This window comes from Zootoca vivipara, chromosome 5 (assembly GCF_963506605.1).
Source record: "Zootoca vivipara chromosome 5, rZooViv1.1, whole genome shotgun sequence".
In the NCBI taxonomy this organism is placed as follows: Eukaryota; Metazoa; Chordata; class Lepidosauria; order Squamata; family Lacertidae; genus Zootoca; species Zootoca vivipara.
Window position 1 is genome coordinate 4,341,358 of NC_083280.1, and position 22,818 is coordinate 4,364,175.

Sequence of the window (22,818 nt, forward strand, 5' to 3'; positions counted from 1 at the left end):
GCTAGTCAGTGTGCCAGCGTTTCTCAGACCGGGTCCTCATCCCTGACTGCTAGTTCCCGCTAGCTAGGGATGCTGGGAGTTGTAGTCCAGTAGAAATTGGAGTTCTTGGTAAAGTCCAGAAATAAACAGTAAATTGCAAGAACTCAGGCCAGAAGAAAAATGGATTTCAAATAAATCTTCACAAGGTTTTATTTGTGTGATGAGGTGTTCCAATAGGAGTCAATCCCAGTATTGAAGGCAGAGAAAGATAAATTCCAGTAAAAATCAGGACAAGGCCCTGTTTCGTTAGCAAAGATTCACAAACAGACTTAGTACACTCTGACCTGTGAATATTTGCTGACGAAGAATTGTTGAAACAGGGCCTTGTCCTGATTTTTACTGGAATTTATCTTTCTTTGCCTTCAATACTGGGATTGACTCCTATTGGAAGTCCTTGTGAAGATTTATTTGAAATCCATTTTTCTTCTGGCCTGAGTTCTTGCAATTTGCTGTTTATTTCAGGAGCTGTAGTCCAACAACACTGCTGAGCTAGGCGGACCAGTGGGTCTGATTCATAAGGCAGCTTCCTATTCTCCTTAATTTGCCAAGTCAAAAGATCCCAGGAGGTGCGAGTTTTGCGGCAGGTTTCTGAACAGCGCTCTGCCTTTTCTCCCCAGAAGCACATGTTGAAAGAGGGCAAGGGGCGTATGCTGCAGGCCATCAGCCCCAAGCAGAGCCCCAGCAGCAGCCCCACCCACGACCGCTCCCCCTCCCCTTCCTTCCGCTGGCCCTTCACTGCCCGGACGCCCCCCTCGTCTCCAGCCAACGTCCCCAGGAACAAGTCGGCGGTGGCCTACGACATCAGCGAGGACGAGGAGGACTAGAGACCCTGGACCCCGCGGGGATTTCTGCAAATGCTGCTTCCTTGATGAGTCCCGCCTCCAGGCATGAAGAGAACCGCTGATGATGAGCTCCAGAGAGCGAGCGTCTCTCCCCCACCCCGCCGCCGCCCGAGGGCTGGGTCTGCCATGGCAGCCCACCCAGGCGGCATCCTCCTCCTCTCTCGCTGAGGACTAGTGCCTTGGGGAGTGGGGCGCATTGTTGCGTTTGAACGCCTTCCCCACTTCCCCTTTCATTGGTTATTTGCTGTCTTGTTTCTTGGGCAAAACGGGGGGAAGGTGGCTCTTATTTTAAAGCAGGTGTATTCCTTTTAAACTTTTTGCCGGCCCGAGCCATTCGTGGAAATGAGCGCTTTGGTTGGCAGGGGAATTATGGGGCTGGCAGAGCCGGGAGGCCGCCCTCTGGGCGAACATCGTTGCCTGCCTGTCCCCAAGTCCCATGGTGCCCCCTGCCTCCTCACAGGCTGTCTCCAGTTCAAGGCCCACGAGGCCCTTGAGCCAGTGTGAAGTCGAGGCAGCGCAGGAAGCGGTTACAGTAGAAAATCTGTAAAGAGAGAGAAAGGGAGGTGGTTGGCTGGCTGTGGAGTTTCAAGATGCTTTTGGGGGTGCCGGAGCGGCAGTTGGTCAACTTGCAAGTCCTTCTGTTCCCCCAAGTTGCTGGTCCTCAAGAAGATAAGGGGGAGAGGCTGTGCAGGGGGGGGGGGGGAGAGAGAGCATGTCTGCAGATTCCCACTGAAACCGCAGTGAGGTGGTTGGGTCGTCTGCTCAGCCGCCTTTTCCTGGTTCTGGCGCACACAATAATAAAAGAAAAACTTCAGTTCGCTTCCCAAACGGGCAAAGTTGGCTTAAAGTTCCTGTGGATGCGCAGCGGGAGTAGCAAACACCCCCCCCCAAAAGGCTTCAAAGGCAAGTTGCTTGCTGCCAAATTGGAGGAGAGCATCAGGGTAGCATTGTGCGACCCTCAGGTGGAACGTACGTTGCATTGCAAAGCCAGAGCAGGGCTGAATGGGTGGCACTCGTTCCGTAGCGTCCGGAAAAGCAGCCCCGATTCTCCCCATTCTGAGACTTCTTGTTGGGCAGCAAAAACAAGAAAACTTGGGAACCTGTTAAAAGCTTAAATTTTTATCCCTTTTGCGTGTTGTGCTTTAAGCAAAGGTTTGTGACCCCTTTCCTGGCGCCGGGTGTTTGGTCTTTGTTGACGTACCCATCTCTTCTCAAAACCTCCCGGCCTAACCCTAACCCCCTCCTGCCTCCCAGCTTCTCAAGTGCACCATGCAGCTCTGTCTGATCCTGCAACTCTGCTCTCCTGCCGCCTGCCTGCGTCCGTGTCATAAATGCCGAGTGGTCAGGGCTTTGCTGCCCACCCCCCACCCCTCCATGGGGAAGAGGGGAACAGCCCCATTGTGCAACTATGGCTGAGTATGCGTTCTGTGCTCCCAGGAAAGCCCAGCAGCAGCAGCACAGACCTAGCTCAGAGGGTGCGCCACACTCGTGATGTCACCTCCAAATCTTCTGGGTGTTTGAGTGCAAGTCCTGCCAACTCTCAGCTCTCAGTAAGGTGCAAATTAATATCACGCAAAACAGCTGCTCTTTCGGTGAACTGCCCGATGTCTGGGGTTGCTCTTCCTGTTGGCTTTTGTTGTTAACTGTGTAATAAATGTTCAGAGTTAACTGTCCGCTCCGCATGGATTTTCCCTGCTTCTGATGTTCCCCTGTCAAGAACGATGCCAGCTGTCCCTTGACCACGGTCAACTGCACGTCCGGGTTATTTCATGAGCTAATGTTTTTCTTAAGCGATCGTCTCCTTGTAGGAAAACCAGCTTGTGAAATGTCTCAGGGGGCAGAATTATTTGTGCTTTGAGAATACGGAGGCGGCAGACAGCCTCTGCCCACGCTCTGTGAGCTGAGCGGGACACCTTCAAGGCATCCTGGTGCCCACACATTTTCTGACATGAAGATTGTCCTGGTGTTGGCCAGATTGCCACTGTGGTGGTCAGTCTGGGCCGTACACTGTTCAGGGTTTTTGGTGGGAGCTCACAAAGCAGAAAGCACCATGCTCTCTCTTCCCTGTGAGTTTCTCCTGCAGTCTTAAAATCCGAGGGAGAACGCATTTCTGTTCCTCAGCCTGCCTTCCCATTCCACAGGGAGAGGGGAGAGTCCTGGGAAAGCTCAATTGCCCCATTTTAACTCTTCAAAAATGTGTTCAGTTGGATTGTTTTGAGACACACTTCTGAACATTTGCACACTGTATAAAATTGATCCACAGGCGCAGGAAGTGGAGTTGCCGCAAGGCAGATTTCGCTTCCATATTATTCACGCGGTAAAATGTGCTTCTGAACGTTTCCCCAGTGCCGTACAATTACCATGGTACACATGACCTCAGGATAATTTGTGTCTTTTCTTTTGAGGGAGCTCTTCCAAAAGGTCATTTTGCCATGAAAACGGTGTGGGGGGGGGGGGGAACAGCACCTCTGGGTGGTTCTTTTGCCCCAGAAATTGTCTCCCAAACGGGCTCATCTTGAGACTGCTTTGGGAACAGGAGTGTCAGCGGCCCTAAAGGAATGGCACTTGTGGAGCCAGCCATTCCGAAATGATACTTGGAAAGGTCACTACAGAAGCAGATAAATTTGTTGGGTGGCTTTTTAAAAAACGGCGGGATTTGGGGTGCTGGAATAGTGACTGCTACATTTTGCATTATACCAGTGCTCCCTCGCTCCAAGGTGTAGATTTGTAGAGTAACGGTAGCATTGAAAGATCGCCTTTTGTGTGCTTGACTCTGTTTGGGGCCCTTTTCAAAAGAAGCCCAAAGGCCAGTAACTTAACAGTACTTCGGCCCTGCAAAATTACTGTACAAAAGTGGGTTTTGGTTAGGGACGTGCACAAATCTTGCACACCTGTAGTTGGAAGTGATGGCCCCCCTACACAGGTGTTGCTACACAATGTAGGCTCTTCATATAACAACCTGCTTGCAGCATTTGTGCAGATTTATTTAGTCATGCGTGAAGTGGAACCCTGTTGCCTCTGAATGAACTCACCTGGGCACTGTGTGATGCACCCCTTTTAGCAATATTTGGAGATTTCCATACTTCCCAGAGTCAGAGGGAGAAAATAGGCAAGGGTTATTAACTTCTTTGCATCCAGAAGCAAATTGTTTCCCAGGTCCACCACATGCATTTAGCCAGAAATTGCATTTCCTTCCTTTGCAGCTGAACAGGTGGTGGAAATGTAAATGAACTCTTCTACCCATACAGCTGGACTCATTAGTCATATAACTATTTAGTCCTCAACACAGGGTTTTTTTTAAAAAATGGGTCGTAATTGAGGAGGAATTCCTACACAGGGCAAGCTCAGACCACCCCAAATTCCCACCCAGAGCAGAGTTCTTATGCTCTGGCCGATGGCAGTATTGTTAGGAGTCCCATAATGGATTTGAAAAGCCACATGGTGGTACTTCACATATGCTAGCGGGGCATCGTGGGATCCAAACCATGTTGGAGCAGCTTTCATGCCACTCCAGTTAACACCCAAACTAACCTTTCGTTGGCCATGCGAGAGTTGCAGAATTGAGGCACCTTCTGACAGCCGTCCACCCTGAAATACCAACACTGAAGCATCTTGTACATTTGACCACTTGAAAAACGGGCCTTGTGAAACTCCCTTCTTGCATTGTAGGGCCTCGGTGGCACATAATTTCTGTTCCCTATTACAGCTGCTGCATTTTCTTAAAAGCCATATGAGATTTGGTCCTATCACTGCATTGCTGCAGGATTTCTAGCCAAGTTCAGGCTGCCTAAGGCTGCCCAGTTCAGGCCTTTTAGACCAGCGCAATTCCTCAGTAACCGCCCTGCATCGTAAAGTTTTGTCTAGACTACCCTCTCTTGCTTCAGAGAGGAGCAAACATGTCTGTAGTAGAAACAGTTACCAGTTTTTTAGCACTAATAAAAAAGAAGAATTAAGGGGTGTTTTTTTAGTTTCCCCAACCTTCCTTGCTCGTTGGCTTAGTGAAGACCTGGCCGATCTCTAAGGATCCAGGTTTTGACACTAGACGGTTTGAGCTGCATGATGCAGTGGTCAAGATTTCCTATGCTGGACAAAAGCCATTCATTGATGTCCTTTACAGGGAAGCTGGCGTACAAATGTCCAAACAGAAATCTTTTGACTGGTTGCCTCAATAGAGTTCTCTGTAGCCACAGAGACTGGTGGTGGCGGCGGACTTTTCTCTCCTAGCCATGCCTCTTTCAATCAGTGTTAAGTTTCCTGTCTCTGAATTTCAACCACCTGGTTCTGCTGTAAGCTGGATGGGGGTTTGTTTTGTGGGTTCGTCCTTTTTTCTTCAACTTCTGCGTTTAGCCAAATAAATGTCATTTTACCCAAAATGCTTTCGGGTTGTCTTTAATGTTTAAAAAATCAGCTTTAATCTCCCTGCTTCCTTGTAGTCTGTTGTGCCAAGCTCTCATCTCACAATCCATGCAAGATTTGCACAGGTCCCGCCACGGGTCCCCATAGCGTTGGGTCACGAGGGCTGGGAGGACCACAAAGCTCTCAAATGGGAGATTCCTGCATTGCAGGGGGTTGGACTAGATGACCCTCAGGGTCCCATCCAACTCTATGATTCCGTGACTCCAAAAGGCACACCGTAACAGGATCACCTGTCCAGAAAAACAGCAGTGCGGAGAATCCAAAAAAGGGGTTCTAATCTCACAGGTGTCTCCGAAAATTTTTACACAGCACTCGGGAAGACAAAAGAACTAATGCCAGTGTACTGGAAGAAGCAAAGATCGCCAGTGTCGAAGCGATGATTCTTCAACATCAACCTCGTTGGACTGGTCATGTTGTACGGATGTCTTCCAAAGGAACTACTGTACAGTGGTGCCCCGCTAGACGAATTTAATTTGTTCTGTGAGTCAATTCGTTTTGTGAAAAAATCGTCTAGCGAATCCCATAGGAATGCATTGGATTTTTTTTAATATTTTTTTGCCCATAGGAATGCATTAATTGAATTTCAATGCATTCCTATGGGAAACCGCAATTTGCTAGATGAATTTTTCACAAAACGGATTTGTCTAGCGAGGCAACCTCCGCTCGAAAAATCTCTTATGTTAAGCGAAACATTCGTCTTACAGGGCATTCGTCTAGCGAGGCCCCACTGGACTCTGTTTCCAACGCAAGAATGGAAAGTGAAATACCGGTGGACAACAGAAGAGGTTTAAAGACTGTCTCAAGGCAAATCTTTTAAAATGCAACATAAGCACCGATAACTGGGAAACACTGGCCTGCGAGCGCTCCAACTGGACTTCAAAGGTCTGGACTTTGAAGACACTCGAACTCAGAATGCAAGGGAGAAACGTGCTAAGAGGAAGGCACACTTTGCAAACCCCGGAAACCTATGTCCCTACTGTGGAAGGACGTGTGGATCCAGAATTGGCCTCCACAGTCCCCTTATGGACTCACTTTTAAAGCCTTGTTCATGGAAAACAATCTTACTCGGCTTCAAGGAATCGCCGAAGAAGAAGACAACGCGCTGGGATTGCTTTTCATAGTAGGAGTGGGCTAGGGATTAATAACCGATTCAGCATAAAATAGATTTATTCCATGTGCCCCAGGCACTTTGGACCATAGCTGCACATATTGCAGTTGTCCTGAAGTCATTCTTGTACAAAGGGGCATGTGTCCAAGGCGGAATCGGTCCTTTGCCTCGTCCCTTCCCCCTGCAAGGAAGGCCACATGTCGCCGTTCTTCTTGAGATCCCAGAGCAAATGCTGGCATTTGAGGGTTGGGGGCCTCTGATAGCCCTGCTGGGCACTCCTGTTCCTAGGCAGCCGAGAGACCGATTCCTGCTTTGCTCTCTGGCAAACCTCCGGCCGGGCAACAGCCTGGCTTGTCGTCCGGCTTCCTGTAGTACATCCTGGTCAGCACAGCCAGGACGAAGGTTTCCAGGACCAGGAGCTGTGCGTGCATCACTGCAAGCAAAGATAGAGGAGAATGAGTCCGGGCCTTTCCCCGGGGGAAAGTCACTGGCTTCTCCACTTCCCACAAATGCAGCCTTTGCCAACCCGGTGCCATCCAGATGTTTTCGACTACAGCCCCAGTCATCCCGGCTGCAGGATGCCAGGGCAGATGCCTGGCATTAAAAGAGAAGGCAACTGCTCACTCTAGTGGCAGAGAGTTCCGCAGGAATGTGCTGAATAATACTAAAGGCTAGGTTTCTTTGTCCCGGAGCAGCAGCAGCAGCAGCAAGGCCCTTAGAATCATAGAATTGTAGAGTTGGAAGGGACCTCCGGAGGTCATCCAGTCCAACCCCCTGCAATGCAGGAATCTCAACCAACCTTTTGCCATCTGACCACTGCTTAAAAAACCTCCAATGAAAGAGAGTCCATCGCCTTCCGAGGGAGTCCTTTCCGCTGCGGAATGGCTCTTAACCGTCCTAAAGTTCTTCCTGATGCTTAGTTGGAATCTCCTTTCTCGTAACTTAAGGCCATGGGTTTGAGTCCTACCCTCCGGAGCAAGTGAAACCAAGCTTGCTCCCTCTTCCGTGGAGCAGCCCTAGAGATACTTGTAGGCAGCTATCCTTAACCACTTCCCAATTTTCTTCCTCAAGGGCCACTGCCACCACCCCACAACACACCCTCAGGGCACCTCCTTTCTTTTTGACACCCCCCCCAAAAAACACACATCAGGTTTCCACTCACTCTGGGACCGCACTTTGGAGGAGAAGGGTGGGGAGCAGGCGATCTGGCCGCCATTGCCCAGGATGCTGAAGATGGAGGGCTGCAGCGCCGTCAGGATGAGGAGGACCTGAAAACAAGAGTTGTTTCATTCTGTGAACCGCACTGACATCTTCAGATGAAGAGCGATATGCAAATTTCAATAACAACAACAAGCACTGGTATTGGCGTTATATTTATTAATACCCTGCTTTGCTTTTTTTTTTAACTCAAGTGGCTTACACAAATTAAAATGCCACAGACACAATGCAGAAGGCTAAAAGCACATTAAAACATAATGGTTAATTGCACTATAATAGAATTTAAAAGTATTTTAAAAGTGCAAATGGTACACAAAGCCAGACAACAAAAGTTAAAAACAGGAATTGGGTAACTATTGTGGAGATGTGTCTTCTTAATTGCCTACATAAGCCTGGCGAAATAAAAGAGTTTGCAGCAAAAGTTGAAACAGGAGGCGGCAGCTGAATTTCTAGTGGCAGTGAGTTCCACAGGACTGGCCTGATGACACTAAAGGCTCAGTTTCTCCTTGTTATCAACGGAGCCTCACCAACTCGACCAGACACTGCAGATTATCTGAGTGATTGAGCTGGGATGTAAGAGTTCATATATACTGACATATATACTGGACCCAAGTTGTTCATGACTTTCTAAATTAATGCAAGGACCTTGAACCTGAGAGGAGAGAGAGAGAGCCGGGGTTACCTGGAAGCAGGCGAACTTCCAGCCCATGTTCTGCTCCGACAAGTGGGCTTTGGCTTGCCGAAAGAGGACCGCGTTTGCCCACAGAGCAAATAAGGTTGACACTCCCAGGGCGGTGTTGATCCACAGAGCCACGCTTGTGGCTGATATCTAGAAGGCAAGAAGGCGAGAACATAAGAGGAGCTGGCTGCGTCAGGCCAGGGGCCCAACTACTCCAGCACCCCGTTCTCAAAGGGGCCAACCAGTTGCTTGTTGGAAATCCTCAAGCAGAATTCGAACACAGGGACAACACTCCCCTCCTGTGGTTTCCAACAAATGGCATTAATCGGCTGTGGAGATGGAGCAGAGCCATCCTGGTTAGCAGCCACTGGTCGTTTTATCCACGTGAATTGATCTTTTCCTCATTTGAAGTTGGTGGCCATCACTGCCTCCTGTGGCAGGGAGTTCCATAGTTGAACTACATGCTGCCAGAAGAAGTCCTTCCTTTAATCTGTCCTGCATCTCCCAACCTTCCTTGGATGTCCACGACTTCCAGTATTATGAGAGAGAGAGGAGGGGGACTATTCTCTACCCACTTTCTCCAGGCCAAGCATCATTTCATAAACTTCTTATCATGTCACCTGTTCCTCGCATTTCTCAAAACTGAAAAGTTCCAAAGGGAGTGTGAAATGCAGGCGTTGTGGAATCTGCTGCTACATGAAGTGGCGTAAAGGTAAAGGGATCCCTGACCATTAGGTCCAGTTGTGGATGACTCTGGGGTTGTGGCGCTCATCTCGCATTATTTGCCAAGGGAGCCGGTGTACAGCTTCCGGGTCATGTGGCCAGCATGACTAAGCCGCTTCTGGCAAACCAGAGCAGTGCACAGAAACGCTGTTTACCTTCCTGCTGTAGCGGTACCTATTTATCTACTTGCACTTTGAGGTGCTTTCGAACTGCTAAGTTGGCAGGAGCTGGGACCGAGCAACGGGAGCTCACCCCGTCGTGGGGATTCGAACCGCCAACCTTCTGATCGGTAAGCCCTAGGCTCAGTGGTTTAACCCACAGCGCCACCTGCGTCCCTACATGAAGTGGCTTAGATGGCTTTAAAGGTAAAGGTAAAGGGACCCCTGACCATTAGGTCCAGTCGTGACCGACTCTGGGGTTGCGCGCTCATCTCGCATTATTGGCCGAGGGAGCCGGCGTTTGTCCGCAGACACCTTCCGGGTCATGTGGCCAGCATCACTAAGCCGCTTCTGGCGAACCAGAGCAGCACACGGAAACACCGTTTACCTTCCCGCCGGAGCGGTCCCTATTTATCTACTTGCACTTTGAAGTGCTTTCAAACTGCTAGGTTGGCAGGAGCTGGGACCGAGCAACGGGAGCTCACCCCGTTGCAGGGATTCAAACTGCCGACCTTCTGATCAGCAAGCCCTAGGCTCTGTGGTTTAACCACAGCGCCACCTGCACCCTTTAAAAGGAGGATAATATGTTTATGTATGCGACAACAGTCGCACGGATGCTTCTAGCTCAGAGGTGGAAGGAAGAAACAACCCCGGCCAAAGAAGAATGGCAAACCAAGTTGATGGACTATTCTGAAATGGCAAAATTAACTGGGAAACTCAGAAACCAAGAGGACAAGAACTTTAAAAAAGAATGGGGAAAGTTTACAATTTATTTACAAGACCATTGTAAGCAGGTTAAAACATTAGCAGGATTTTAACCACACTTGTATATTAACAGAAAGTATGGATAATTTGGAAGGATAAAATTTGGATAGTATTGATATGCAGTTGTAAATATTATCACTAGGACCCATGGAAGGGATGGGGGGAAGTCAGAAGATTCAGAGTAATCTCAAAATTTGGATCTTGAATTGGTTTTTTTATATATTTTTAATCAAATGAAAAAATGATATAAAATAAATAAATAATAGGAGGATAATAGATAAAAAAATGGCTATAGAATCATAGAGTTGGAAGAGACCCAAGTGTCATCAATAGTTAACCCTCCCTGCAATGCAGGAATCTTGCGCATCCACGACAGATGGTCATTGAAGCGCCATATGGCTGAGTGGAGCCTCCATGTGCAGGGAGAGTATATCACCATGTGGGAGATGGCTGTTTTGCCTTTGTGCCTTCCTCTTGGGCTTCCCAGAGTCATCTAGCTGGTGAGCTGGGAAGCAGGATGGTGCAGTCAGTGGAAATTCGTGGCCTGATCCAGGTGGGACCACAGCCAGGTGAACAGAGGGAGATCCGCTGCTGGGTGTGAGCGTGTGCCTGGCCGCACCGCAGGAGAAGTTTCATAGGCACATGAGGGAGAAGGGGTGGGTGTATCAAGCAACAATTCCTGCACCGCGCCCGGGTTGGGCTGGAGGATCTCAAGGGTTCCCTTCCGACTCCAGCTAAATTTTGGAGGGCAAGGCGGCTGCAGGTGCCGGGACTTACATCAGAGGTGTCGTACAGGCCCTCCGTGGTCAGAACAAGCCCCACAAAGATGGCGGCTCCCTTGAGGAAGGCGTACTGGAAACTCCCCAACATGATCAGCTTCAGCTTTCGCCTGCGGTTAAGAGAGAGGAGGAAAAAGGAGGAGACGGGTGTTTGTGCCCAGGAAAGGCCCACGTCTCGGTCAAAGCTCAAGTAACCTTTCAACTGTGTTGGAAGAGGCAAGAGGGATTCCTCCCTCTCCCCAAACCCCGAAACAACACTGGGGAGAGGGCTGTGTAGCTCAGTGGGTAGAGCATACTTTGTGCTTTTTATATTGTAATTGTATGTTGTGGCGGGAGGACCAACAGCAGGTGGCGCCAGAGCCCAAGGGCACCCAGACTGGTTGCAAAGGAGGAGGCAGGCAGGTGTGGGGATCGTGGCTGCTGCTGGATCAGGCCAAAAGCCCCCATCAGTGGGAACCTGGGAGCCTTCCACTCACTTGGTCATAGTGATGCGAGGGCAGCAGGGGCAGCAGCAGCAGCAGGGCCCCGTACTGATCACCATCGGGGTGTCCTTCAAGGCCTTGAGCACAGCCTCCGTGCCCCCAAACCCTTCCACCATGATCAGCATCAGCAGGTAGAAGCAGACGGCGAAATACCTGGAAGAGGAACAGGGAAAGCCATGCTAATAATTGCATTTATTGCTCCGTTTATTTGTTGTTTAGTCGTTTAGTCGTGTCCGACTCTTCGTGACCCCATGGACCATAGCACGCCAGGCACTCCTGTCTTGCACTGCCTCCCGCAGTTTGGTCAAACTCATGTTCGTAGCTTCGAGAACACTGTCCAACCATCTCGTCCTCTGTCGTCCCCTTCTCCTAGTGCCCTCAATCTTTCCCAACATCAGGGTCTTTTCCAAGGATTCTTCTCTTCTCATGAGGTGGCCAAAGTACTGGAGCCTCAGCTTCACGATCTGTCCTTCCAGTGAGCACTCAGGGCTGATTTCCTTAAGAATGGATAGGTTTGATCTTCTTGCAGTCCATGGGACTCTCAAGAGTCTCCTCCGTTTATATAATTGGTTAAAAGCAGAAAGCAATTTTTAAAGAAAGGCAAAAGGGGGGGAATGGAAAAACGCTGTTATGAGTTTGCGGGGTCAGTCTGGATGATACCCAGGGGACCCCCTTGCAAACCTGGGATCATCCTGTATTGGTGAGGTTAGAAAATACAAGGGGAAGCTTGCCAAACTAGTTCCTTTGTCAAGGGAACGGCTTTGGCAGCTAGTTAAATACCGCAAGCGGGCACAGCCAAGATGCCCTGTGCCATAGAACCAAATGGGTGGGCCTCGAAGGACAGCTGCCTCACCTGGCTGCTAGGAAGGAAGTAGAACAGCAGCTGGCTGGAAGCAGGAGACACAGAGACCTGCATGCTGTGGGCTGGACTTTGGGCTTTCTCCGGAAACCGAACAGAGAAGCAAGATCCGTTCGAGTGTTGATGCTGTGAGGCCCTGCATTGTACTCGCAGGTTGTGTATACGTGCCAATAAAGGCATATATCCCAAGGGCAGCCCAGTCTTCCTTCATTGCAAGGGAACGGAAACCCAGGTAAGTGCTAGGAACCCCTAGTGTCTCTCTCCGCTTGGAGATAGGGGCATTACAATCCAAAAACCCATAGAACAGACACAGTAAAACAGCAAAAAAACACTTTCGGTGCAAACAGTATCACCCAGCCAGTCTTTGTAATCTGTCAAATGCCTGGGAGACGATATAAAGTTTCAGCAAAGGATGTTAAGGACGGGGCCATTGTTTTGGCCTGTCACCATCCAGTGGAATACAAATTTTGTCAAATAGAAATTTGGGCAGAATGGGAGGATCTCCCCAGGGAGGTACTCACGCGCCAATGGCCATCTCCACCACAGTCATGGAGCGGGGAACCCAGAGCCCAAAGCAGCAGAACACCGAGACCACCTGGCAGAGAAAGGGAGGCAAGGCTAAGAATGCAAAAAAAGGAGCAGCAATTGGATCCAGACCCAAGGGGTACGGGGGGGGGGGCTGCATCCTGCTCTCACTGCCAGCAAAGGGGAGCCTGGAAGCAGCTGCTCCCCACTCATCGAATCATAAAGTTGGAAGGGACCCCCAGGGGTCATCTAGTCCAACCCCCTGTAATGCAGGAATCACAGCTGAAGAATCCCCCACCCAGCCTCTGCTCAAAAACCCACAACCCAGGAGACCCTCCCTGCCTGCTGTCTGTCTCACCAGAGTGGTGCATGCTCTATTTATCTCCCACTTGGACTACTGCAATGCGCTCTGCGTGGGGCTGCCTTTGAAGGTGACCCGGAAACTACAACTAACCCAGAATGCGGCAGCTAGACTGGTGACTGGGAGCGGCCGCTGAGACCATATAACACCGATCCTGAAATACCTACATTGGCTCCCAGTACATTTCCGGGCACAATTCAAAGTGTTGGTGCTGACCTTTAAAGCCCTAAATGGCCTTGGCCCAGTAGACCTGAAGGAGCGTCTCCACCCCCATCGTCCAGCCCAGACACTGAGGTCCAGTGCTGAGGGCCTTCTGGTGGTTCCCTCACTGAGAGATGTACGGTTACAGGGAACCAGGCAGAGGGCCTTCTCGATAGTGGTACCCACCCTGTGGAACGCCCTCCCATCAGATGTCAAGGAAATAAACAACTGTCTGACTTTTAGAAGACATCTGAAGGCAGCCCTGTTTAGGGAAGTTTTTAATGTTTTTAATGTTTTTAATGTTTTTTTGGGAGCCACCCAGAGATGATGATGATGATGATGATTTTCCAAGGTACCACTAATTTCGGTCCAAGATCTCCCCAGCACAAGTTCATCCTGGCCTCAGTTACTGCTCTGCGTACTAAATGTACCATATTTCCCAGGCTGCCACCAAGGGCAGCCCCATGGATAGTAATTGCAGTACAGTGGTACCTCTACTTACGAATTTAATTCGTTCCAAACGCACATTTGTAAGTCGAATAAATTTGTAAGTCGAATCCCATAGGAATGCATTGGGAGAAAAAAATTGTAAGTAGAAGCAACCCTATCTAAAAATTCGTAAGTAGAAAAAATCCTATTTAAACTGCATCCAAGATGGCGGACGGAGCGCCATTCGTAAGTAGAAACATTCGTAAGTAGAGTTATTTGTAAGTAGAGGTACCACTGTAGTCTAGAAGGGGGTTTACTAGAGACAGGTAACAGAGGGATGGGCACTTACGGTGGGCGCAGAACTGCTCCAGATGAGGGTTTTCATCTTGACGAAGCAGCGGACCTTCCTAGAGAGATACAGGGCGTCTTCCACAAAGATGATGACGGACAGCAGCGTGAGGAAGGTCGCCATGGCAGTGATGGCAAGGTCCACGAGGTTCTGCTCTGAAAGGAACAGTGAGCCAATGTTTCTGGGAGCTCTTAAGAAACATCTCCCTGAAGTCGGTAGAGCAAGAGACTCAGGGTCATGGGTTCGAGCATCATGTTGAGCAAAAGAGTCCTGCATTGCAGGGGGTTGGACTAGATGACCCCCGTGGTCCCTTCCAGTTGTATTGTTTTAACTGGGAGCTGCTGGCCAACGCATTCCGCTCGCCAACCCCTCCTCCCACTTTGCCCTTCCCCCACACTGGACCACCCCCTTTCCATTCTACCCACCCTCTCACCGATCTCCACAAGCCCCTCCCTTCTGACCCCCATGCCCCACCCACTTTTAAAGGGTGGGGGAAGGCGATTCACACATCAGCTTGTTAAACCGCTCTGTAAAGCCCCTCTCCACTGAGTTAAAATTCTGGGTGAGGGGAGGCCCTTTGCAAAGGGGCCCCCTCCTTCTGATGGAGACGTGTTTGACAGAGGGAAAGGCGTGCTAAAACTCCCCCAAACTCTGCTCCACAGACCATCTGGGCCAGGTGCAAGTTCCTCACATTGCACAAACACAGCGTGACGACATCCTACATTTTTATGTATATAGGAGGAAATCACCCCCCAGCTGCACTAGTCCTTATGGATAGGCATACACCTGCCATGCAGTAATTCCAGGATATTTAGCTGAGATTCCTGCATTGCAGGGGGTTGGACTAGATGACCTCTGGGGTCCCTTCCAACTCTATGATTCTATGAATGTCACCTCCACCGTAGTAAGCCCCCCCCCCAATTTACAGGTTTCTTTCTGCAAATATCCCCCGCTTCTGGCCCATTAGGTAGTAGACCCTTCCTGGCACCATAATTCTTTCCAGAGTTGGGTCCTGGGAGGATCTGGACCCAACCATGGAGAAGTCTGGGGAGGCCACGTCCTCTGACAGGAGAGGGGGGCATTGGTGGGGCAACTGTGTGTGGCCTGGGAGTGGCACAGAATGCGAGTTAAGTTCCGATCATGTCCAGTTAAAACAGAGGTCGGTAACCTCGGGCTGTGGGCCAAATGCAACCCTGCAAGGTTCTCTGTCTGCCTGTCAACATGCTTCCCAGTCTCCACCTCCTCCCAGGCCACATCAGAGAGGCGTGAGCATCTCTAGGAGCCTCTGACCTGGAGAAGAGAAGGTTAAGGGGTGATATGATAGCCATGTTCAAATATATAAAAGGATGTCATATAGAAGAGGGTGAAAGGTTGTTTTCTGCTGCTCCAGAGAAGCGGACACGGAGCAATGGATTCAAACTACAAGAAAGAAGCTTCCACCTAAACATTAGGAAGAACTTCCTGACAGTAAGAGCTGTTTGGCAGTGGAATTTGCTCCCAAGGAGTGTGGTGGAGTCTCCTTCTTTGGAGGTCTTTAAGCAGAGGCTTGACAGGCATATGTCAAGAATGCTTTGATGGTGTTTCCTGCTCGGCAGGGGGTTGGACTGGATGGCCCTTGTGGTCTCTTCCAACTCTACGATTCTATGGAAGTGTGAGTGACTCTTGTCACTCTTGTTTCTCTCTGGCTCTGCCCACTTCTGTCATGCGGTCCCCATAAAATCGCTCCAGGATCCAAGTGGCAACAGGGCCCCCTCTGACCACCTGAGCCTCTAGGGATGCTCTCTGCCTTTGCAGGTAAAGCAGTTTGAGTCTTTGACAGACCTAAAGGATCCTGCAAACCACACTAGGGCTGTCCACCACAGGAAGATAGGCCTGCCTTTTATGGAGGCAGACCGTTGCTCCATCTAGCTCAGGAGTCCCCAAACTAAGACCCGGGGGCCGGATGCAGCCCAATCACCTTCTAAATCCGGCCCGCAGATGATCCAGGAATCAGCATGTTTTTTACATGAGTAGAATGTGTCCTTTTATTTAAAATGCATCTCTGGGTTATTTGTGGGACCTGCCTGGTGTTTTTACATGAGTAAAATGTGTCCTTTTATTTAAAATGCACCACTGGGTTATTTGTGGGGCATAGGAATCTGTTCATTATTTTTTTCAAAATATAGTCCGGCCCCCCACAAGGTCTGAGGGACAGTGGACCGACCCCCTGCTGAAAAAGTTTGCTAACCCCTGATCTAGCTCAATACTGTCTGCACTAGCTGGCAGTGTCTTTCCTGGGTGTCAGGAAGATGACATCTGGAGATGACAAAAATTAAACCTGGGAGATGCTTCTCCACTAAGCTACAACCCTACTCTTAAAAACAGAGCAAGATTCCAGTCCTCATTGTTCTGAGCTCCCTTATACCAACTCAGACCATTGGGTCCAGCTAGCTCAGTACTGTCTACACTGACTGGCAGCAGCTCTCTAATATTTCAGCCCTGCCTGCAGGTGCTGCCAGTGGAGATTGAACCTGAGACCTTCTGAGTGGTCTGCCACTCGCCTCCTCTGCACCCCTGCAATTTCCGATCCTCTGGCACCACAAGGAGGCAGGTTCTGCAAGACGCTTTGCCGCAAAGACCCTTTGTAGGTTCAAACCCCTCCAGCTTTGCCAACTTACGCTGCAGCAGCTGCAGGGCGGTCGGTGGGTGGGAGAAGCAGGCGACCGGGACGCTGAAGTTGTGGATCAGCAGGTGGATCAGTTCAGGGGCGAACCTGTGATGGAGATGAAAGAACCCCCCCTCTCCCTGTGAGATAAGGGGCTTTGAAAGATCTGCTCCTCTCCAACAAGCCCCAAGAGCAGCACTGAGATGCCTTTGCAAGGTAATGTTCAGAGGCTGGTTCATTACTTCCCACCCAACTAGATGGTGTCCAAATAAACAAAACAAAAAAAGTGATATTATCATTTTTATGCACTCTGTGCATGCACAGCATTGCTCTTCTACCTCCATCATTCTGCCCGGACACTGAGGTCCAGCACCAAGGGCCTTCTGGCGGTTCCCTCGTTGCGAGAAGCCAAGTTGCAGGGAACTAGGCAGAGGGCTTTCTCGGTGGTGGCGCCTGCCTGTGGAACACCCTCCCAACAGATGTCAAAGAGGAAAACAACTACCAGACTTTTAGAAGACATCTGAAGGCAGTCCTGTTCAGGGAGGCTTTTAATGTTTAATAGATTATTGTGTTTTATTTTCTGTTGGAAGCCGCCCAGAGTGGCTTGGGAAACCCAGCCAGATGGGCAGGGTATAAATAATATATTATTATTATTATTATTATTATTATTATTATTATTATTATTCAAGTAGCGTGAATGAGTGAAGAGGGGAAATTCCATTCTGGGTGCCATTAGGAAAGCAAATGAAAGCAAAACTGCCGATAACATAACACTGTTATACAAATCTATGGTGGAATACTGTGTACAGTTCTGGTCGCCTCACCCCAAAAAGGATATTATTGGGTTGGAAAAGGTTCAGAAAAGGGCCACCAAAATAATCAGGGGCATGGAGGAACTCGCTATGCAGCATTTGGGACTTTTCAGTTTTGAGAAATGTGAGGGACAGGTGACATGATAGGAGTTTATGAAATGATGCCTGGCATACCGAAAGTGGGTAGAGAATGATTATTTTTCTCCCTCTCTCATAATACTAGAACTTGTGGACATCCAAGGAAGCTGAATGTTGGAAGATTCAGGACAGATAAAATGAAGTCCTTCTTTATACAGCACATAGTTAAACTGTGGAACTCCCTGCCACAGGAGGCAGTGAGGGCCACCAACTTAGATGGCTTTAAGGGAGGATTAGATGGATTTATGGAGGGGGGAGTTATTGGGGACTACTAGCCCTGCCTTGCCTCTGCAGTCAGGACCACTTTAAACAGAGGGACAAAAATTACAGGCACACCGGTTTGCTTTTCGGTCTGAGAGCAGTAACCTTCCCCGATTCAATTTGTCCTGATTTATCTCGTGCTTCTTTCAGTATCTCGGAAAGATTGCAAGGTTTTAGACACATAGGAAACTATCCTTGAAAAGATTTAGCTGATGAGCTGGCCAACAATTTGTCAGAGACAGATGATTCATGGGCTACAAATTCAGTTGCTGGTTGACAGACCTAGCAGTTACTTCAGAAGCCTGTGTACAGACCCCTCTCAAATGAGACTTTCCTTGCCCCCCATCCTTGACCAATGCACCTCAAAACATCATCATGGATGGAATAACCATACTCTCCAATATTTCTCTGATGAAAATAGGGACATCCTAAATAATAATAATAATAATAATCATACTCCACCCATCGGACTGGATTGCCCCAGCTTTTCTGGGCAGCTTCCAGCATATATAAAAACCTAATACAACATTGAACATTAAAAAAAAACAGGGCTGCCTTCAAGTGTCTTCTAAAGGTAGTATAGTTCCTTATCTCCTTAGCTTGGGGGTCGCACAAGTCCATACCCTCCAACATTTCTCTGATGAAAACAGACGTCCTAAGGAAAAGCAGGACATTCCAGGATCAAATCAGAAACCAGGCAGCATCTGGACTGACCCTGGAAAATAGGGACACTTGGAGGGTCTGGAACCCAACCCCTCTCAGCCAAAAGTGGCTCCACATAGAACACGGTCCTTGCTTCTTACCGAGGGTCTTCCACGAGCTCCAAAGACTCCATGGTTGGTTCCTTCCTTATGGGCAGTTTCCTCCGGGGGTCCCTTCAATCCTGCATCAGGCAAGCAGCCGACTCCTTCTGATCCCAAGCCCCAGCATAGCCTCTCCCCCGGCGGCTGTGTTTGCAAAGGAAGGTCAGAGTCCCGCTGCTCAAGGCTGCTGGGAGGGCTGGGGAGGCCCTTTTTGACTGACTCACATCCCTTTTTCTCCTCTGGTTCTTCCCTGGCATTTGTACGCCAGCAAGTTCATTGACAGAGAGGCCACGGCACCAGCAAACATGCCGCTCCGGGGTTAATGACCCAGGAAGGGGCAACGGAGAGCAAAAGGCATGTCCAGCGTCACACGGGCACCATGCCAAGGAAACCACATTTCCACAGGAGGGGCATCTCTCTCTCTGCTGGCCTTAGATTCCCTGTGTCAAACCATATGCCAAGTCAAGCCTTCGCCAGGACAAGGAATGAAGGGCTTCTTCATGCAGCGCATTGTTAGACTACAACAGGCAGTTTACTTGGGTGGCTTTAAAAGAGGATTAGTCAAACTCATGGAGGACGAGAGGGGTATTAGTGGCAACTAGCCAGCATGGCTCTGCTCTGCCTACACAGCCAGAGGCAGCGATGCTTCTGAATGCCAGTTGCTAGAAGCCACAGGAGCTGAGATCCAGCTTCCCAGTTTCCTACTGTACAGCCCCTGCGAGAACAAGATGCTGGACTAGATGGGCCATTGGCCTGATCCAGCAGGCTCTTTGTATGTTCTTATTTCAATCTTGCCAAAATATTCTCTTCCGTTCTCCTTGCCGTATCTCAGCTCAGCTAGCCAATAACGTCTTGCCAAGGTGCTGAATTCGAGGGCTTCCTCTTACACTCTGCCACTGAGCTATGGAAACTCCTTCGGCAATTGTCATAACTCATTCTGGCTTCGAAGACCTGATCCTCCTCCGCTGCTTTGCTTTGCTTTGCTTTGATTTCCCTTCTCCTCCCCTTCTCCTTGTGTATCTTAGTAATTTGTAAGCTTGGTGGCAGGACCGCCCCACCCCACCCCCACCCCGTTTTTTATTGATGTCAGCTGCTTCGAGAGCCAATAATTGTATTTTATGGTTTGCACTGGAATTGTTTGATTGCTGTAAGGAAACGACTCCAAGGTCACCTGTAGCAGAAAGCTATTTGGAAATTCGGGACACTGCACGGCAAAGTGAGAAGCAGTGATGCCTTTCGTGAAGGTCCCGGCATTTTCGCGGCAATTGGAGGCTCTGCCTTTATGGGAAACCCGCAGGCAGGATCCGAGCACAAGAGCAACTCTCCCCTCCTGTGGTTTCCAGCCCACCGGCATTCAGGAGCGTCGAGTCATCCTGGCTAGTAGCCAGCAATAGCCCTCTCCTCCTCCATGAATTTGTCCGACCCTCTTTTAAAACCATCCAGGTTAGTGGCTATCACTGCCTTTTGGGGAAGTGAGTCCCACAGTTGGTGAGCTAGCCATTGGGGGCCGAGCGGACCTGGCAGGTTCAATGGCAAACTGACAAAGCACGCCCCCAAAGTCAACCCCAAATGGAAATGCTTTTGGAGAAGCAACAGCTGGTATGTGGGAATCCGATCCCTCCCACGGTGGCCAGCCAAGAATTAGCTAAACAAGAAGAGTTCTTACCAAGTCTTTTATTCAATATTCACAGAGAGAGGCTTTGAAAAGTGCCTCTGTTGCAGTGATGGCGTTGCTCCGAGTAAAGCCCCCACCCCTTCTGTCTCTCCTATTACACGTCATCCCTACGTTGGCTGATCTGTGCCATCTGCCTCTGAGCTTTCTGTTCTACTCCTTTCCATGCCCGCTGGGTTCTGGGAGAAGAGGGGTCAGGAATGATTTCTAAGGACACTGAGTCTGTCAGCTGTCTCTCCCCTGGTGATTCTTCTTCCTCCTGCTCATCTCCCAACATTTCCCAGCTTCTCCCCTCTGCAGCCTCTGAACTATGACCTTCGGCAAACCACTGTTGTAAATCTATACTGTCTCCCTCTTCTCTGGGAAGTGCTTTATTTGTCATGAATAAATGTAACCCCATCCCCCAATGGTGGTCTTAGGGTGAGTCTTGTACGGAGCGCTCCTCAATGAGGGCTGCCTCCGAAAATCCACCTGAGAAGCAGGTCTCAACTCCCAGCATCCTTTGCACCTTGGGCCCATTAAAGGACTTCTTCCGCCACCATGGCGACATTCCACAACAGCGGAGACCCCTCCGCTTCTGTCCTCGATCTCCTTTGCCACATCACAACATCACCCTGGCAACAGACCAAGGGGGGTTCCATCCAGCGACTGGGCCCTGCGACTGCTCCAACAGCTTTCCCTGGCTCTTCCCCTAGAGACATGGGGTCTGCCCAAGATGGATGCCAATCTCTCACTTCCAGCCTCTTTGCTTCTTTCCACTTCAGCACCCTGATAGGCCTCAGCTGCCTCTTCTTTACATTCCCGTAAGTATGGAGGCGGATCCGGGTTGCCCGAGTCAAGGAGCAGCAGTTGGAAATGCCGCTTGGCTTGGAAATGCCGTGGGCCGGATCTTGAAGGCCATTGGGCAGGGCCATCTTAGGGTAGGGCAGCAGAGGTAAGGGACGTGAGAAGAGGGCTGCTGGATCAGACCCAAAGGGTCAGGTGGTCTCACTAGATCCCAACAAATGGTCTACATAGAGGTGCTATGTAATACCTGTTCTGCACTTGTAAGAAATATCTTAGTTCCTATAATCTGGAGCAGCAGAAGACAAGCTTCCTCCACCTCCCAGGGGGCAGCCCTTTAGATCAGGGGTTGGCATTTTTTTTAGCCTCAGACCTTGTGGCGGGCCAGAGAAGCGCCACCGCTGCTTCTGCTTCTCGTCGGTAGGCAGAGCGAGCTCGTCCGCTCCACTCTCTGGCCCACAGGAGCACCAAGGTGGCGGCGGCAGAGGGAAGATGAGCAACACGAAAGGGCTGGCTCCGGAGAGGAGCTGCTTAAAATGGTGCTCACCCAGCTCAGCCCAGCCCCCTTCCTCCTCTAGGCAGGGCGGGGAGAAGCTAGGAGGAGGGAGGGAGGAGGCGCCACTGTGGTGTGTGTGAGGGGGGGGTAATGGAATGGCTCGGGGGAGGGAATGGCGCAGCCCGAATGAACAGAATCCCCATGCCGATCCACGGACAATCCGTGGGCCAGATCCTGAAGGCCATTGGGCCTTAGTTTGCTGACCCCTGCTTTAGATATTTGAAGATGGCTATCCTATCTTCAAATATTAGGTTAGGGACCCAGGTGGCGCTGTGGTTAAACCACTGGGCCTAGGGCTTGCTGACCAGAAGGTCGGCGGTTCGAATCCCTGTGACGGGGTGAGCTCCCGTTGCTCGGTCCCAGCTCCTGCCAACCTAGCAGTTTGAAAGCACATCAAAATGCAAGTAGATAAATAGGAACCGCTACAGCGGGAAGGTAAACGGCGTTTCCATGTGCTGCTCTGGTTTGCCAGAAGGGGCTTTGTCATGCTGGCCACATGACCTGGAAGCTGTACGCCGGCTCCCTCGGCTAATAATGCGAGATGAGCGCGCAACCCCAGAGTCGGTCACGACTGGACCTAATGGTCAGGGGTCCCTTTACCTTTTTATCCTATCATCTCTCTGTCTTCTCCAGGCTAAACATGCCAAACTCCCTCAACCATTCCTCATAAGGCTTGGCTTCCAAACCCTTGGTCATCTTTGTTGTCCTCCTCTGCACGCATTCCAGGTTGACAATATCTAAAAGGCTGTCACATGGAAGATGGAACAAGTTTCCTTTCTCCTGCTGTGGAGGGTAGGACCTGAACCAATGGTTTCAAGTTACGAGAAAGGAGATTCTGACTTAACATCAGGGGGAACTTTCGGACAGTGAGAGCTGTTTGACAGGAGAACGGTCTCCTTCGAACGGTGGTGGACTCTCCTTCCTTGGAGGTTTTTTAGCAGAGGTTGGATGGCCGTCTGTCATGGATGCTTGAGCTGAGATTCCTACATTACAGGAGGTTGGACTAGATGACCCTTGGGGTCCCTTGCCATTCTACGATTCTTAAACTGTGGTGGGCACAGGACCTTTTTCTTTCAATGTTAGCTTCTTCTGCGGGCCGAAGCCAAGGTCTCACCCCCAACCTCCACCTGCTTCCTTCCACAGGTGCAGCTGGCTGGCCCTCCATGTGTCCTGGGCCTTCCCCGTCATCTGCGGCCTCCTCTTCATCCCAACCATT

At 50.0% G+C, this 22,818-nt stretch overlaps 3 protein-coding genes across 6 annotated transcripts in view; 2 read left to right on the forward strand and 1 right to left on the reverse strand.

The window, feature by feature from the left end:
* PCYT1A (phosphate cytidylyltransferase 1A, choline) overlaps window positions 1-5,254 on the forward strand; it is a 30,503-nt gene extending 25,249 nt beyond the window's left edge. For all 3 annotated transcript variants that reach the window (XM_060274271.1, XM_035133242.2, XM_035133243.2), the window contains exon 9: window positions 657-5,254. In XM_060274271.1, the coding sequence (XP_060130254.1) occupies window positions 657-863 (207 nt within the window). In that variant the 3' untranslated portion in view covers window positions 864-5,254. The remainder of the gene's footprint in view (window positions 1-656) is intronic.
* On the reverse strand, window positions 4,191-19,580 carry SLC51A (solute carrier family 51 member A). 2 transcript variants are annotated; one of them, XM_035133994.2, is made up of 9 exons: window positions 18,592-19,580; window positions 16,591-16,685; window positions 13,934-14,088; window positions 12,590-12,663; window positions 11,204-11,362; window positions 10,726-10,837; window positions 8,306-8,452; window positions 7,568-7,673; window positions 4,191-6,838 (listed from the first exon to the last, which is right to left on the reverse strand). In XM_035133994.2, the coding sequence occupies exons 1-9, from the start codon at window positions 18,621-18,623 to the stop codon at window positions 6,690-6,692; spliced, it is 1,029 nt and encodes a 342-aa protein (XP_034989885.1). In that variant the 5' UTR covers window positions 18,624-19,580; the 3' UTR covers window positions 4,191-6,689. The 2 variants fall into 2 exon arrangements, with proteins under 2 accessions (XP_034989885.1, XP_034989886.1); XM_035133995.2 differs by lacking the exon at window positions 18,592-19,580 and having other exon boundaries at window positions 13,934-14,083; window positions 16,591-16,686.
* Window positions 19,581-20,962: 1,382 nt separating this feature from the next.
* Window positions 20,963-22,818, forward strand: part of ZDHHC19 (zinc finger DHHC-type palmitoyltransferase 19) — a 15,198-nt gene continuing 13,342 nt past the window's right edge. The window contains exons 1-2 of the mRNA XM_060274206.1: window positions 20,963-21,066; window positions 22,746-22,818. The exon at window positions 22,746-22,818 is cut by the window's right edge and continues 49 nt beyond it. Coding sequence (XP_060130189.1) covers window positions 20,963-21,066; window positions 22,746-22,818 — 177 coding nt within the window. The remainder of the gene's footprint in view (window positions 21,067-22,745) is intronic.

Coding starts and splice junctions, on each gene's coding strand:
- SLC51A (XM_035133994.2), bottom strand. CDS start 18,623: ATGGAGTCTTTGGAGCTCGTGGAAGACCCTCG. Junction 7,674..8,305: donor GGAAGTTCGCCTGCTTCCAG/GTAACCCCGGCT, acceptor TCTTGTTTTCAG/GTCCTCCTCATCCTGACGGC. Junction 6,839..7,567: donor CTCCAAAGTGCGGTCCCAGA/GTGAGTGGAAAC, acceptor CTTTGCTTGCAG/TGATGCACGCACAGCTCCTG.